This window comes from Callithrix jacchus, chromosome 17, assembly GCF_049354715.1.
Source record: "Callithrix jacchus isolate 240 chromosome 17, calJac240_pri, whole genome shotgun sequence".
In the NCBI taxonomy this organism is placed as follows: domain Eukaryota; kingdom Metazoa; phylum Chordata; class Mammalia; order Primates; family Cebidae; genus Callithrix; species Callithrix jacchus.
This window is the reverse complement of record NC_133518.1, coordinates 19686828-19702712: the sequence shown is the minus strand read 5'-3', so window position 1 is coordinate 19702712 and position 15885 is coordinate 19686828. Positions and strand designations below refer to the sequence as shown.

The 15885-nt window shown below is 37.4% G+C and overlaps 1 protein-coding gene across 27 annotated transcripts in view; it reads right to left on the bottom strand.

Moving 5' to 3' along the window:
- ZBBX (zinc finger B-box domain containing) overlaps positions 1-15885 on the bottom strand; it is a 114207-nt gene that overhangs the window by 48958 nt on the left and 49364 nt on the right. For all 27 annotated transcript variants that reach the window (XM_078353890.1, XM_078353893.1, XM_035277737.3 and 24 more), the window contains one exon: positions 5329-5497. In XM_078353890.1, the coding sequence (XP_078210016.1) occupies positions 5329-5497 (169 nt within the window). The remainder of the gene's footprint in view (positions 1-5328; positions 5498-15885) is intronic.

Genomic DNA, 15885 nt, shown 5'->3' with positions numbered 1-15885 from the left:
ATACATTGTATAAACACATAATATAAAGGTATAATACACATAAAGTATAATAGCTACTGACAGTAATATTTATACATTCTGAGAAACAGAAAATACGTAATTCAGAATGACATCTGCAGGCGATAATTGTCTTCATGAATTTATGTCTACATGGTAATTTACTTCCAGATGTTTTAAGATATTTCCGAAGCACTACTAAATTAAATCACTATTCAGAGATATTTAAAACTGATGAAGATATCTGAGAAAGAAAGCAGTGTAAATCCAGGATTACTAGTCTCTCCACCCTCCCACATATCACCGGTCTCCAAGCTGAACATCACAAGGGAAAAGAAATGCTGGAGAACCAAGGGAAATAGTAAAGATGGGAAAAACATTTTTTATAAACTCTGAAACTAGAGGGTGTTCCAGCCTCACATTGTAGACTTTAATAATTAACGTCCAGAAACAGCCACAGGCCAGCCATGGAAACAAATTAAAGCAAAAAGAAAGTAAGAAATCCCACTTCTATTCTTTCCAAAGAGTAGAGCAGTGCTGAAGAAAGCAATTGGACAAAGTTTGGAAAAACACCAGTCAGAAGCCCTTGAACTGAAAGAGCAGAGTTAAGGACATGAGCAGGTCATGAGAGAAAAGAAATGCCTCCACTATGAGTCTCCCTTTTCATTTTGAAACAAGATTTCTTGACAGGAGAGCTAAAAGGAAAAAAAGAAAAAAGAACTCTTTTCTTATTGTTTAGGTGTTAGAGAAGAGCCACTGTGCTCCAAACATAGAAGGGAATGGAGGAGAAAGAAGATAAAGCAGCTGGCCTGTGATCCACTTTTCTCCCTTACCAATAACGCATTCCCAAGAAACAAAAATGGGAGGTGACCTGGATTAATTTATTTGTGACTATGTTGACAACTAGACCTAGGGGGAAATAAATTAATAATATTTGCTGGGAGGAGACTCTTTAGCTATATGGGTATTTAAAATGCTAGCCCTTGTTTAGAATTGCTTGTCGTAAACAAACCTACGGATTTATGAGGTATGGGAAATGCCAAATAAGATATGTAACATGTTTTTGTTTGCTCTTTCATGGTTCACTGGCTACACTTTGAGAATGTGCATAAGAGTCTCCTTCCTCAAAATGATGGGATCATAGCTATTTTCCTTAATAGATAACGGGAGATTCGTAAGGTGAAAGTAAGTCTGAAGCATTTGAAGACTGGCCAGAAGTTTGGGGTGGCTAAAACTAAACCAGCCATGGCAGCAGGAGAGTAACAGGAGGTGACATCTCTGAGATAAAGACTTCAGGATCACACAGAACTTTCTAGCCCATTGAAAGTACCTGCCTTTCACACAGAAGGAGATTAGACTTCGGAACACTAAAATAAAATCAAGTTAAAAATAAATAACAGTAATAACTAGAACACTAGAAATTTAAAGCATACTACTATGCTGAATGGTCAAGAAATGTGTGAAAGACGTTTCATGTCGTTTGTAATATGAGGTACACAAAATCATCTCTCTCACACAAGCAGATAAGCAAAAAGTTTTAAATCTGACAATATTAAATGTTAATGGGAATGGAAATCAATTTTTTTTTCTTTGTGATAGGATCTCTCATTGTTACCGAGGGCAGAGTGCAGTGGCATGATCATAGCTCACTGTAACTTCAAACTTCTGAGCTCAGGTGATTGTCCATCCTCCGCCTCTCATGTAGCTAGCTAGGATTACAGGTGCACATTATCATGTATGACTTTACTTTAATCTTTTTGTAGAGATGAGGTCTCACTGTGTTGCCCAGGTTGGTCTTGATATTCTGGCCTTCCAGCAGATCCGGTCTCTTCCTCAATTGAGAAATTCCAGAGCTGTGAACTGGTTTGGGTCAGGAGACTTCATAATAATTAAAACCCTAATATGGCGGCCCAAGTCAGGTCTCTGCCCATTAAACAGAAATTTTCCACTACAGATAAAACAGTGGCTGCACGACTTTTTCATTCCTAGGTACATCAATTAACATCAGAAATCTCTGTGAACTGAAACACTTACTACTCTTCCTTGACCCTAACTTTGGTAATGTTTCCACCATAATTCTGAAGATTGTGTGCCAACATCTGGCCTCTGTCATTTCCATTCTTTGAAATCAGGATATTTGGTTCCATTGAAGCATCCCCCTCCACAATCATCTTCAGCCTACAGAGGAAGGCCACAACAAACCCATTTAAGTATTCTGGTGCTTAATGCCTTGGTAATGACAGCTAAGTGGATTGCACATTATCAATTCTAAAATTCCTATTTCCCAAAGCCTTCCAACTTCTTCCTTCACAAAATATCAGAAAAATTACAGTATCTCATTCTCATTAACTGTAAAATCAAGTCCAGTTTTCAGTTAACCAAACTGGCCAACTGCTAATGTCATTCCTGAAGTGTTTGAGACAAAACGCTAAGATCCAAATCCTGGGCGATTACATGTACACTAATATACACAATCTCATCTAATCTGATTTTTTTTTATTTCCTAATCTAACACCTTTAAATGTGTTCTTCTACTTGCTTTCCAAACTCATGTGATACAGTTGAAAGGAGGCTGCAACTTCTTCAGTGCATGCCATTTTCACTTGGTATATTAATCTATTCTCATGCTGCTAATAAAGACATACCTGAGACTGGGTAATTTATAAAGGAAAGAGGTTTAATTGATTCACTGTTCCACGTGGCTGGGGAGGCCTCATAATCATGGCAGAAGAGGAAGGAAGAGCAAAGGGACTTCTTACATGGTGGTGGGCAAGAAAGCACTCTTTTATAAATACATCTCTCATTTATAAATCCATCATATCTTGTGGGATGAATTTACTTTCATAAGAACAGCACAGGAACAACCCACTCCCATGATTCAATTACCTAGGACGGGTCCCTCCCATGACATGTGGAAATTATGGGAGCTACAATTCAAGATAAAATTTCAGTGGGGACACAGCCAAATCATATCACCCGGTATGGACACTGGCATTGCACCTCTTCATCCAAATTATGCTAATCATTTGATTGACTTTTTCTAACCTCCACTTAGACTGTAAGTTCCCGATGAGGTTGCTACTGCTTTTGTATATCACTTGCCCTTGCCCCACCACATAGTATGTACTCAATATTTGCTGACAAAATTATTATTGAGAGCAATGTTGTATACCTCTAATACGTAAAACATTACTTGTGCCCAAATATTGGCAAATCATAAAAACAAAAGGTAATGACCAAAAAAAAAATAGCCAATATTGTTTATTTTGCAAGTGATGGTGAAAAAGCCAGTTATGATGATAATAATTTATTGTCAACCAAACTGGCTAAAGTTAAGGAAGTAGAAAATATGGGAAAATAGTCATGTCACACTCTACCAGTGAGAGTATAACCAGTGCAGTGATCTTCAGAGGACAGTTTGACAATATTCATTAAAATTTTATAAAACAAATCACCATTGAGACAACATTTCTATATTTAGACTTTTATTTTAAGTAAAATAAAAATAACAATAAAATAAAAATAAAAAGGTAACAATGTAAATGCACAAATAGCTGAGATGCCTATCATAATATCTTTTATAATACTGGGAATTAGAAATAAAATATTCATTAATAAATGTCTGATTAAATCATTCCATATAGAACACAAGAGTTACAAATGATTGTGTATACCTCTATTTAGATGGCCAGTTGCCCATTACGAAATCTCAGTGTAAATGCAAATTAACTAATAGCATTTACAGTGATACCTCATTTTTTGTGTGTGCAGGTGTGTGTACATCATTATGTTTATTGAAAAACATGTACCAAAATGTTATCATGGATTTTCTCTATATGATGAGATTAAGCTATTTTCATTTTCTTCTTGGTAACTTTTTGTTATAAGTAAGTCTTTTAAAATAAGCATTATTTTTATCATGTAGTTATTTCTATTATGGAAAACAAATTTTAAAAGAGTTAGACTTCTGACCTTGTGGCTTTTCAACTCAATACAGTATTATTTTAAACATTATGGCTTTCAAAGTAGACAAAGAAGTATTTCTATAGAATACTTAGTACTTTTTAGGGTTGAAAAGTAGAAACAAAATGCATGAAGTAGCAATTATAAAGCACATAAAATAACATAGCCAATGAGAAATGAGGTGTATATTAAGATATAAACTACTAAGAAGAGAGCATACAAATAATGTCCTGAGAATGTCAATTGATGTGTAATAAATAAATGCAGAAAAATACTGGAAGAAAATCAATTTAAAAATTCAATTAGAAGATGGTGTGTGTTACTTTGAGATTAGAAATTACACTGTGTAATAAAAGAGTAATAATCAGGAAAGTTTCTCCACTGGAAAAGAATTAAATAAAAAGTAAAATTGGCAAGTAAGATAAATGATTGAAATTTATCTAATATTTTATATTCAATGAAAAGCAATTGGAAGACACAAGATTCTGAGTAATAAAATTAATAAATTGAATACTTTAAAAACTTATAGTTTTCCTCAAGATACACTGAAAAACTTAAAGATACTGTTCAGTCATCTAGACCATCAATGTCTACAGACTGCAGAAGTGAAAATTATAAAAAAATAAAGAACAAAAGCCATTCACAAAGAAACAAAACCAATGCGAACCCAAATCAATTCTCCCCCTGAAGTTCACAGTGATCCTTAAAATCATATTTTTAGGTCAAATATTCTAAAAAAAAATTTATTCTCTATCTCACAGACTCTCCCATTTTATGTGTTACAATTACCATTCAAAAAAACAATAGTTGTCCTGGCAAAAATATTCTACTAGAAGAAGAACTTAAAGAATCCAATTATCCATTCATTTGACAGTCTGAATTTACATAGAAAACAAATGCAAATGCCTCTAGTGCCCAATTGAGTGCCTATAAATATTAAACCACTCACCAATGATCACACAGTGCAAATTCCTTTGAGGAGTTATAGCAAACTGCTTTCCCAGTGTTTACAGATTTTTTGAACATCACATTTATATTCACAGAGAATGGAGGCAAATAAACTAAAGTCAGCCTCATTTTAAAACATTCACGTTATAAAAATAACCATACTGGCTAGGCATGGTAATCCCAGCACTTTGGGCGGCTGAGACAGGTGGATCACCTGAGGTCAGGAGTTCAAGACCAGCCTGGCCAACATTGCAAAACCCTATCTCTACTAAAAATACAAAGATTAGCTGGGCATGGTGGCACGCACCTGTAATCCCAGCTACTCAGAAGGCTGAGGCAGAATTACTTGAACCTGGGAGGCAAAGGTTGCAGTGAGCCAAGATCATACTACTGTACCCCCCCTCAAAAAAAAAGCCATACCTTTTTCTGCATGCAAATTCTGTTTCTTGTCATCATGATTTCCAGTTCTCCATTGACTTAACACGTCTTGAAAGGACTGTGCAGAAGCTTCTTCATCGAATGACCCTTCACACAACAGACTGTCTCTTGGTTTTGTACATTCTGCTCTTTTTGTTGTTGTAATTTCTGCCTAATTAAAAGGACATAAAGGCAAGCATTATTAAATTTTCTGTATCTACTCAGAAAATTGTTTTAATAAAAAAATTCTGTGTTTTAAAATACAGGTAGAACTAATTATTAGTCATCACAAATCAGACTTTTTAAAATTAGAATGTTTTTAAGTTGTACTTATTTATATGCTTTGCTCTGTTATTTAAAACTCTATTGGCAATGATAAGTGGTCTCTTCAGAAATTATTAAGATGAGAGCCTACAGAACTGATGAATTATCATTATACTGTTCACCAGTGTTCTCTCTGTAAAGGTGCAATTACCTTGTATCCATTCTCCCTATGCTACCAATATCCTACTCCCCGCAACCTTCTCATATCAAAAGACGCAGAGTTTTTTTTTTTTTAATGTAAATCTGATCAGAGATTGCCCTGCTCAAAACTCTGTTGACTCTCTATGAAACCCCAAATTCCTACCAGGACCTACACTACCCTATACAATCTTGTACTTTCTTGTCTATAATTTTACCTCCTTCCATTCTTCTTTCATTCACCCTGCTCCAGCTAGTCTCAAATTCTTACAGTTCTGAGAATCCATCAAGCAAATTTCCTCTTCAGAGCCTTGTACTATCTATACCAAATGCCTGGAATTAGGCTTCTCCATATCTTTACATAGCCATTCCATCATTTCATTGACACAATGAAATGCTCAAATATCACCTACTCAGAAAGTTCTTCACTACCAATTCTGAAACTAATAGGCCCACTTGCCCCCATTTAATAATCCCTTATCTGTTTTATTTTTCTTCCCATTACTTACTCCCATGTGACTGTATTCTATATGTTTACTTATTGCCTGTCTTTCCCCATTAATATATAATGAGATTGAGAATTTTGTCTTTTTCCTTAGTGCCAAGAGCAGTGTCTGGCACAAAGTAGGTGCTCATTAAAAGTTAGTGGAATGAATGAAAAAGTTCATCAATGCATGTGATACATCAATGCATGTAATACATTGCATGCTCCTCAGATAAATGATGATTGTGGAGAGATGAGTTCAGTATAAAATATAAATCTTGTCTGAACACACAAGAAAATGAAGGTAGGGTGTGGAAACTATGCAGTGAATCAGATAGCACAGTCACATTAGGAAACTCAAGCAAAGTAAAACCCACAGTGGCTGAATTATCAAATGTAGATTACCTACACTGGTCAAATTGCTAAATATCCATGTGTATCTTTTAAGACATGAGAATAGAATCTCTATGTTCAGCCTGCAATTGAAAAATAAACAGGCAGTTTGTTGGAGTATAATTCAGAGTATGTCGTTAAAAATGTATATAAACATTTTAAAATATGAGCAAAAGGTATCTGAGGATGTGTCAGACACTAGACACTATGCTGACTGTTGCCCACAGAAACACAGGTTAATAAGTCCACAACATCAGTAGGTTCAAGGAGCAGGTAAAACTCAGGGGAAATCATGACCGAATTGAATTTTGAAAGATAAAATAAGAATTACATAAGCAAAAATACCAAAGGCAGCATTCCAGAAAAATGAAATGATATGTATGCTTGGACATGGAGTCAAAGAGAATTGTGGCATGGAACTATAAGCAGTTTGCATTGAAGAAGCAAAAAGTAAAGAACGAGAAAATATAAAGGGTAGAAAGACAATCAGGGAAAAATTATAAAGGGCTCTGCCTGCTGCACAGAGGAGCTTAAACCCAGTGTAAATACAAAACCATTGAAAAGTCTCATACGCCAGTGTGGCAAAGAGAGGCAAATTGGGAAGTAGTGTGTTTCACTGCAAGGAAACCAATTAAAATGTTACAGATATTTGGCCACATTGACCAACAATACAAATGCATAATCCTTTCATCTAGGAATTTCAGGATTTTATCATACTGATATACTTTTGTCTGTGTAAAACCATACTTCTCAAAATTATACTTTATATTTCAGCATATACTGCCAAAAGATTGAAATAGCATAAATGCTGATCAGTGGAAGATAGATTTTAAAAAGTCTTTTTACATCCAAAAAATGTAGTGTTTTACAGCCACTACATAGAATGAGAAGGTTGTAAAATGTACTTATATGGATATAAAAACTACATTGTTAGTAGTTAAGTAGTTAAATATAACATTGTTAAGTTAAAAAAAATCATGTTTGCAGAGGAAATATTTTTGTAGAACAAACAGATTAACATTTGTGTAAAAAAGTACATACATACAAAACCAGAAGAGTTGCCTGACTCCTGGAGGGGAAGAGAATGAAATGCACATTTCATTTCTAAACCTTTTTTTTTTTTTTTTTTTTTTTAAGAAAAAACTAATTGCAGTATCTGAAGAGCAATAAGGATAGAATAAACGAACAAACATTCAAGATTTTTTAGCTGGTAGGCTGTATGGGACATGGTAACTATTACGGACTGAATTGCATCTCCCTCCGCAAATTCATATGTTGAAACCCTAACCCCTAGTGTGACTACATTTGGAGATAGGGCCTATAATGAGGTAATTGAGCTTAAATTAGATCATGAAGTTGAGGCCGTAATCTAACAGGGCTAACGACTTGTTAAGAAGGGGCGAGGGGCAGCGCCAAGATGGCTGAGAGAAGGCAACACCAGAATGTAGCTCCCAGCAAATGAGATGCAGAGGGCTGGAGGACTTCACGATTCCAAACACAGTGCGGGGTTCACTGAAAATAGCCCAAGGAAGGAGCTGCAGGGGGAGAGCCACCCAGGAGAGGCAAACCAAGACAGGGTGGGGAGCATCCCCACATGGAACATGCAGCCGGCTCGGAGGGTCAGGGGACTTAACCCCCTCAGTGCTCTGATTTGGATCCTGTGCCAACCTCATTTCTTCTGCAACCCATGATCCACAAGAGCCCTGCCAGACTGTGGGGCGCCTCATGGGTTGTTGATGCAAATCTGAGCTGTAGCTCCCACCGGGAGCAGCAAGTTGTCTCATGGACCTGGGCAAAAGTTTGGATGAAGGAAAGCAGGACTGACTGTCACACAGAAAAAGGCAGAATGGAAAGCAGGGAGACAGACCCCACCACACAGAACTCAAACTGAAGCCCTCCCTAGAGAGTTTGGCAGCAAATACACTAGTTTGACCACAACCAGGCAGATCGAGCTCCGGGAAAGAGAGACACCATTGGGAAGGCGGGTCCAATCTCACCTGCCAACAAACTCCAGGGAAGGACCACCCACCCAGCAACCTGACTGAATCTGAGAGAGCCCAGCAGCGCCCTCTACAGGCCAAAAGAGATATAGCTCCAACCTCAGTAGAAAGGTCATCCACTCAGAGACTCCTCCGGAAATCACCAACTTCAAAGATCAAAGGGATATAAATCCACAAAGATGGGAAAAAGACAGGACAGAAAGGATGAAACCATCAAAGACCAGAACACCTCTTGTCTTCCCAGGCATCACAACTCCTTACCATCAAGGAAACAAAAAAAGACAGAGAATGAATCTGACGAAATGACAGAAGCAGGCTTCAGAAGGTGGGTAATAACAAACTTCTCTGAGTTAAAAAACCATGTTCTAACCCAATGCAAAGAAACTAAGAACATTGAAAAAAAGGTTAGATGAAATGCTAACTAGAATAGCCAGCTTAGAGAAGAACATAAATGACTTGATGAAGCTGAAAAACAAAGCATGAGAACTTCACAAGGCATACACAAGTTTCAACAGCCAAATTGATCAGGCAGAAGAAAGGATATCAGAGATAGAAGACCAAATCAATGAAATAATACAAGATGGCAAGATTAAAGAAAAAAGAGTAAAAGAAAATGAAAAAAGTCTCCAAGAACTATGGGAGTATGTGTAAAGACCTAATCTACACTTGATTTGCATACCTGAATGTGACAGGGAGAACAAATCCAAGTTGGAAAACACTCTTCAAGATATTATCCAAGAGAACTTCCCCAACCTAACAAGGCAGGCCAATATTCAAATCCAGGAAATACAGAGAATACCACAAAGATATTCCTCAAGAAGAGCAACCCCAAGACACATACTTGTCAGATTCACCAGGGTTGAACTGAAGGAAAAAATCCTAAGGGCAGCCAGAGAGAAAGGTCGAGTTACCCACAAAGGAAAGACCATCAGACTCACAGCAGATCTCTAGGCAGAAACCCTACAAGCTAGAAGGTAGTGGAGGGCAATATTCAGCATCCTTAAAGAAAAGAACTTTCAACCCAGAATTTCATATCTGGCCAAACTAAGCTTTTTAAGTGTTATAAATCCTTTAAGACAAGCAATTGCTGAGAGAGTTCATCACCACAAGACTGGCCTTACAAGAGCTACTGAAGGAAGTAATAAATATGGAAAGGAACAACCAGTACCAGCCACTGCAAAAATGTACCAAAAGGTAAAGAACAACAATACAATGAAGAAACCACGTCAACTATCAGACAAAACAACCAGCCAGTAACAAAATGGGAGGACCAAATTCAAATACAACAATATAAACGTTGAATGTAAATTACCTAAATGCCCCAATCAAAAGACACAGACTGGCAAATTGGATAAAAAGTCAAGACCCATCGGTGTGCTGTATTCAGGAGACACATCTCACATGCAAAGACTCACATGGACTCAAAATAAAGGGATGGAAGAAGATTTACCAAGCAAATGGAGAGCAAAAAAAAGCAGGGGTAGTAATCCTAGTCTCTGATAAAACGGACATTAAACCAACAAAAGTCAAAAGAGACAAAGAAGAGCGTTACATAATGGTTAAAGGATTAATGCAACAAGAAGAGAAAACTATCCTAAATATATATGCACCCAATGCAGGAGCACCCAGATACATAAAGCAAGTTCTTAACAACCTACAAAGTGACTTAGATTCCCACACAATAATAGTGGGAGACTTTAACACTCCACTGACAATATTGGACAGATCAATGAGACAGAAAGTCAACAAGGATATTCAGGACTTGAATGCAGATCTGGACCAAGCAGACCTAATAGACAGTTACAGGACACTCCACCCCAGATTCACAGAATACACGTTCTTCTCAGCACCACATTGCACTTACTCCAAAATTGACAACACAATTGGAAGTAAATCACTCCTCAGCAAATGCAAGAGAATGGAAATCATAACAATCAGTCTCTCAGACCACAGTGCAATCAAATTAGAACTCAGGATTAAGAAAAGCACTCAAAACTGCACAATCACATGGAAATTGAGCAACTGGCTCCTGAACGTTGATTGGATAAACAATGAAATGAAGGCTGAAATAAAGATGTTCTTCAAAACCAACAAGAATGAAGACAAAACATACCAGATCCTATGGGACACATTTAAAGCAGTGTATAGAGGGAAATTTATAGCAATGAATGCCCATATGAGAAACAAGAAAAGATCTAAAATTGATACCCTATTGTCAAAATTTAAAAAGCTAGAGGAGCAAGATCAAAAAACTCAAAAGCAAGCAGAAGACAAGAAATAACTAAGATCAGAGCAGAACTAAAGGAGATAAAGACACAAGAAATCCTTCAAAAAATCAATAAATCCAGGACCTGGTTTTTTGAAAAGATCAACAAAATAGACCTCTACCTAGACTAATAAAAAAGAAAAGAGACAATAATCAAAGAGATGCAATGAAAAATGATAAAGGGGAGATCACCAACGATTCCTCAGAAATAAAAACTACCATCAGAGATTACTACAAACAACTCAATGCACATAAACCAGTAAATCTGAAGAAATGGATACATTCCCGGACACTTGCACACTCCCAAGACTAAGCCAAGAAGAAGTTGAAACCCTGAATAGACCAATAACAAAGTCTGAAGTCGAGGCAGAAATTAATAGCCTACCAACCAAAAAAAGTCCATGTCCAGACAGGTTCACAGCTGAATTTTACCAGACATACAAAGAGGAGCTGGTACCATTCCTGCTGAAACTATTCCAAACAACAAAAAGAGAGGAAATCCTACCTAACTCATTTTATGAGACCAGTATCATCCTGATACCAAAACCTGGCAGAGACACAACTAAAAAAGAAAACTACAGGCCAATATCCATGATGAACATCGATGTGAAAATCTTCAATAAAATTCTGGCAAACGAATTCCAACAGCACATCAAAAAGATTATCCATCACAATCAAGTAGGCTTCATACTGGGGATGCAAGGCTGGTTCAACATATGCAAATCTATAAACATAATCCACCACATAAACAGAACGAAAGACAAAAACCACATGATTATCTCAATAGATACAGAGAAGGCCTTCAACAAAATTCAACAGCCCTTTATGCTAAAAACTCTCAATAAACTAGGCAGCGATTGGAAGGTATCTCAAAATAATAAAAGCTATTTATGACAAACTCACAGCCAATATCATACTGAATGGGCAAAAACTAAAAGCATTCCATTTAAAAACTGGCACTAGACAAGGATGTCCTCTCTCACCACTTCTATTCAATATAGTATTGGAAGTTCTAGCCAGAGCAATTAGGCAAGAAAAAGATAAAGGGCATTCAATTAGAAAAAGAAGAAGTCAAATTGTCCCTATTTGCAGACAACATGATCATATATTTAGAAGACCCCATTGTATCAGCCCCAAACCTCCTTAATCTCTTGAGCAACTTCAGCAAAGTCTCAGGATACAAAACCAATGTGCAGAAATCACAAGCATTCCTATACTCCAATAATAGACAAGGAGAGAACCAAATCATGAGCGAACTCCCATTTACAATTGCTACAAAAAGAATATATTACCTAGGAATACAACTAACAAAGGATGTAAAAAATCTCTTCAAGGAGAACTACAAATCACTGATCAAGTAAATAAGAGAGGACACAAACAGATGGAAAAACATTCCATGATCATGGTTTGGAAGAATCAATATTGTGAAAATGGCCATACTGCCCAATGTAATTTATAGATTCAATGCTATCCCCATCAAGCTACCATTGACCTTCACAGAACTGGAGAAAACTACTTTAAACTTCATATGGAACCAAAAGAGAGCTCACACAGCCAAGACAATCCTAAGCAAAAAGAACAAAACTGGAGGCATCTTGCTACCTGACTTCAAACAATTTGACAAGGCTATAGTAATAAAAACAGCATGGTACTGGTACCAAAACAGAAATAAAGACCAATGGAACAGAACAGAGACTGAAGATGCAATGCCACACATCTACAACCATCTGATCTTTGACAAACCAGACAAAAACAAGCAATGGGGAAAGGATTCCCTGTTTAATCAATGGTGTTGGGAAAACTGGCTAGCCATGTGCAGAAAGCAGAAACTGGATCCCTTCCTTACACCTTATACAAAAATTAACTCCAGATGGATTAAAGATTTAAACATAAGACCTAACACCATAAAAAAAAACTAGAAGAAAACCTACACAACACCTTTCAGGACATAGGCACAGGCAAGGACTTCATGACTAAAACACCAAAAGCAATGGCAACAAAAGCCAAAATAGACGAATGGGATCTAATTAAACTTAAGAGCTTCTGGACAGCAAAAGAAACAATCATTAGAGTAAACTGGTAACCAACAGAAAGGGAAAAAAATTTTGCAATCTACCCATCTGACAAAGGGCTAATATCCAGAATCTACAAAGAACTAAAGCAGATTTATATGAAACAAACAAACCTATTCAAAACTGGGTGAAGGATATAAACAGACACTTTTCAAAAGAAGACAAATATGCAGCCAACCAGCATATGAAAAAATGCTCATCATTATTGGCCATTAGAGAAATGCAAATCAAAACCACATTGGGATGCCATCTCACACCAGTCAGAATGGTGATCATTAAAAAATCTGGAGATTTTTTAAATGAAAATTAAGGAAGCTGGAGAAGATGGGGAGAAATAGGAACACTGAAGCTGGAGAGGAAGCTGGAGAGGATGGGGAAAAATAGGAACACTTTTACACTGTTGGTGGGAGTGTAAATTAGTTCAACCATTATGGAAGACAGTGTGGCGATTCCTCAAGGACCTAGAAATAGAAATTCCATTTGACCCAACAATCCAATTACTGGGTATATACCCAAATGATTATAAATTGTGCTATTATAAAGACACATGCACACATATGTTCATTGTGGCACTGTTTACAATAGCAAAGACCTGGAACCAACCCAAATCCCCATCGATGATAGACTGGACAAAGAAAATGTGGCACATATACATCATGGCACACTATGCAGCCATAAAAAATAATGAGTTTGTGTCCTTTGTAGAGACATGGATGAATGTAGAAACCATCATTCTCAGCAAACTGACACAAGAACAGAAAACCAAATACCACATGTTTTCACTCAGAGGCGGGTGATGAACAATGAGAACACTTGGGCAGAGAGAAGGAAACAACACTTACAGGGCTAGGTAGGGGGTGAAGAGGAGGAGAGGGGAGGGAGAGCAGTGGGGAGTGGAGAGGATGGGGAGGGATAACACTGGGAGAAATGCCTGATGTCGGCGATGGGAGGTGGGGAGATGGAGACAGCAAATCACCATCGCACATATGTACTTATGCAACAATCCTTCAGAATGCAGGATGTGCAAATGTACCCCAGAGCCCAAATACAATAGAACAAAAAAAGAAGAAGAGGGAGAGAGCCAGACATGGTGGTGCACACTGTGGTCCCAGCTACACGGGAGGTTGAGGTGTGACTAATGTTTGAGCATGGGAGGAGGAGGTTGCAATGAGCTGAGTTCCCACCACTGCACTCTAGCCTGGGCAATGGAGCAACACCATCTCAAATAAATAAAGAACAAGAGGAAGAGCCATCATATATTTCTTCTCTTCTCTCTCTCCTGTCTCTCTCCTCTCTCTCTCTCTTCTCTCTCCTCTCTTCTCTCTCCTCTCTCTCTCTCTCTCTCTCTCTCTCTCTCTCTCTCTCTGTCTGTCTCTCTCTCTCTCTCTCTGTCTCTCTGTACATGTGCATACAGAAGAAAGGCCATATAAGAACACAGCAAGAAGGCAGCCATTTGCAAGCCAGGAAGTAAAGCCTCACCAGAAACTAATATTGCTAGCACCTTGATTTGGGACTCCTAGACTACAGAATTGTGGAAGTAAATTTCTGCTGTTTATACCACTTAGTTGGTGGTATTTTGTTATGGCAGCCTGAGAAGACTAATACAGTAAGAGATTGGATATGCAGAGGACGAAGGGAAAACTCTACAAAAAATAAGTACCTTTGATGGCTTGGAAAGCTAGGCAGGGTGCTGCCAACAATAACATTTATAGGTTTTGGAAGAGGGGGGATAAATTTAGTTTGGAGATAGAATCTTAGGAGTATTTGTGAAAAGGCACTTATTGGTATCCAGTAAGCAATATGTCAGTGTGTCTATGTATATATGCTGCACTAATGAACAACCACAAAAAATTCTGTGGCTTAATACAAAATGGTTTCAATATGCAGTAATTTCAGCAGCTCTCCAGGGAAGCTTACTTCCAAGCAATGAATCAGATATGTCAGATATTTGTGTCTTGGAGTTATGCCATTGGAATACCTGGCTTCCCCATAGCTGTGGCAGGGTAGAAAAAGCTGGAGGGTTGTACATTAGATCATAAACGTTTCAGTTCAAAACCATCATATATCACTTCCACTCAGAGACCAACATGACCTTGCCCAATTCTAAAAGAAATTCGAAGGCGCACATAGAAATTCAATGTTGTACATTCATTACACTCTAAGCACACGATATCCCTGTAAGATGATGTGCTTTGATATTCCCACTTTCCAAAGGAGAAAACAGAAGATCAAAAAAGCTAAGTACTTTGCCCAATGTTACAATGCTATAAGAAAAATAGCATCATTATTTCAAACCCAGGCTTCAGCTTCTAAAATGTAAGCTCTTTCATGAACTATATCTCTTTTCAAGGATATGCCATTGGCTTTGATCCATTAAAAAGGCCATAAGAGAGGCATCAGGCATTGGTACCATTTGGTTCTTCTAGCCATTAAATTAAAAATTAGACTCCTGAGCCCTGACTCAGATCTAAATGTAAAAAAAAATAAAAATAAAAATTTGGTGACAGACCCAAGAATGCACATTTTAAACAATTTCCAATTCTTACAATACTTATTACAATTTGGGAAACACTGCTCTTCAGCACAGAGGAATACTAAGTCTATGAAAGGGTTATCTCTTTATTGTGTACTCTGTCATCTATAGCAGTGACACCCAAACAAGAACACTCACCAGAATCCCTGAGGAGTTGTTAAACACACACACACACACACACACACACACCCCACACACATATCTGAACCCCACCCATGGAGATGCTGAACTCGATCATGTGCATTTTTTTAATGTTTCTACAGTTGATTTTAATATACACTCCTAGATGAGATCATTAGATTAATGGTTTTAAGTTAAGACAACAAGGCAGACGTATATAGCATACATAG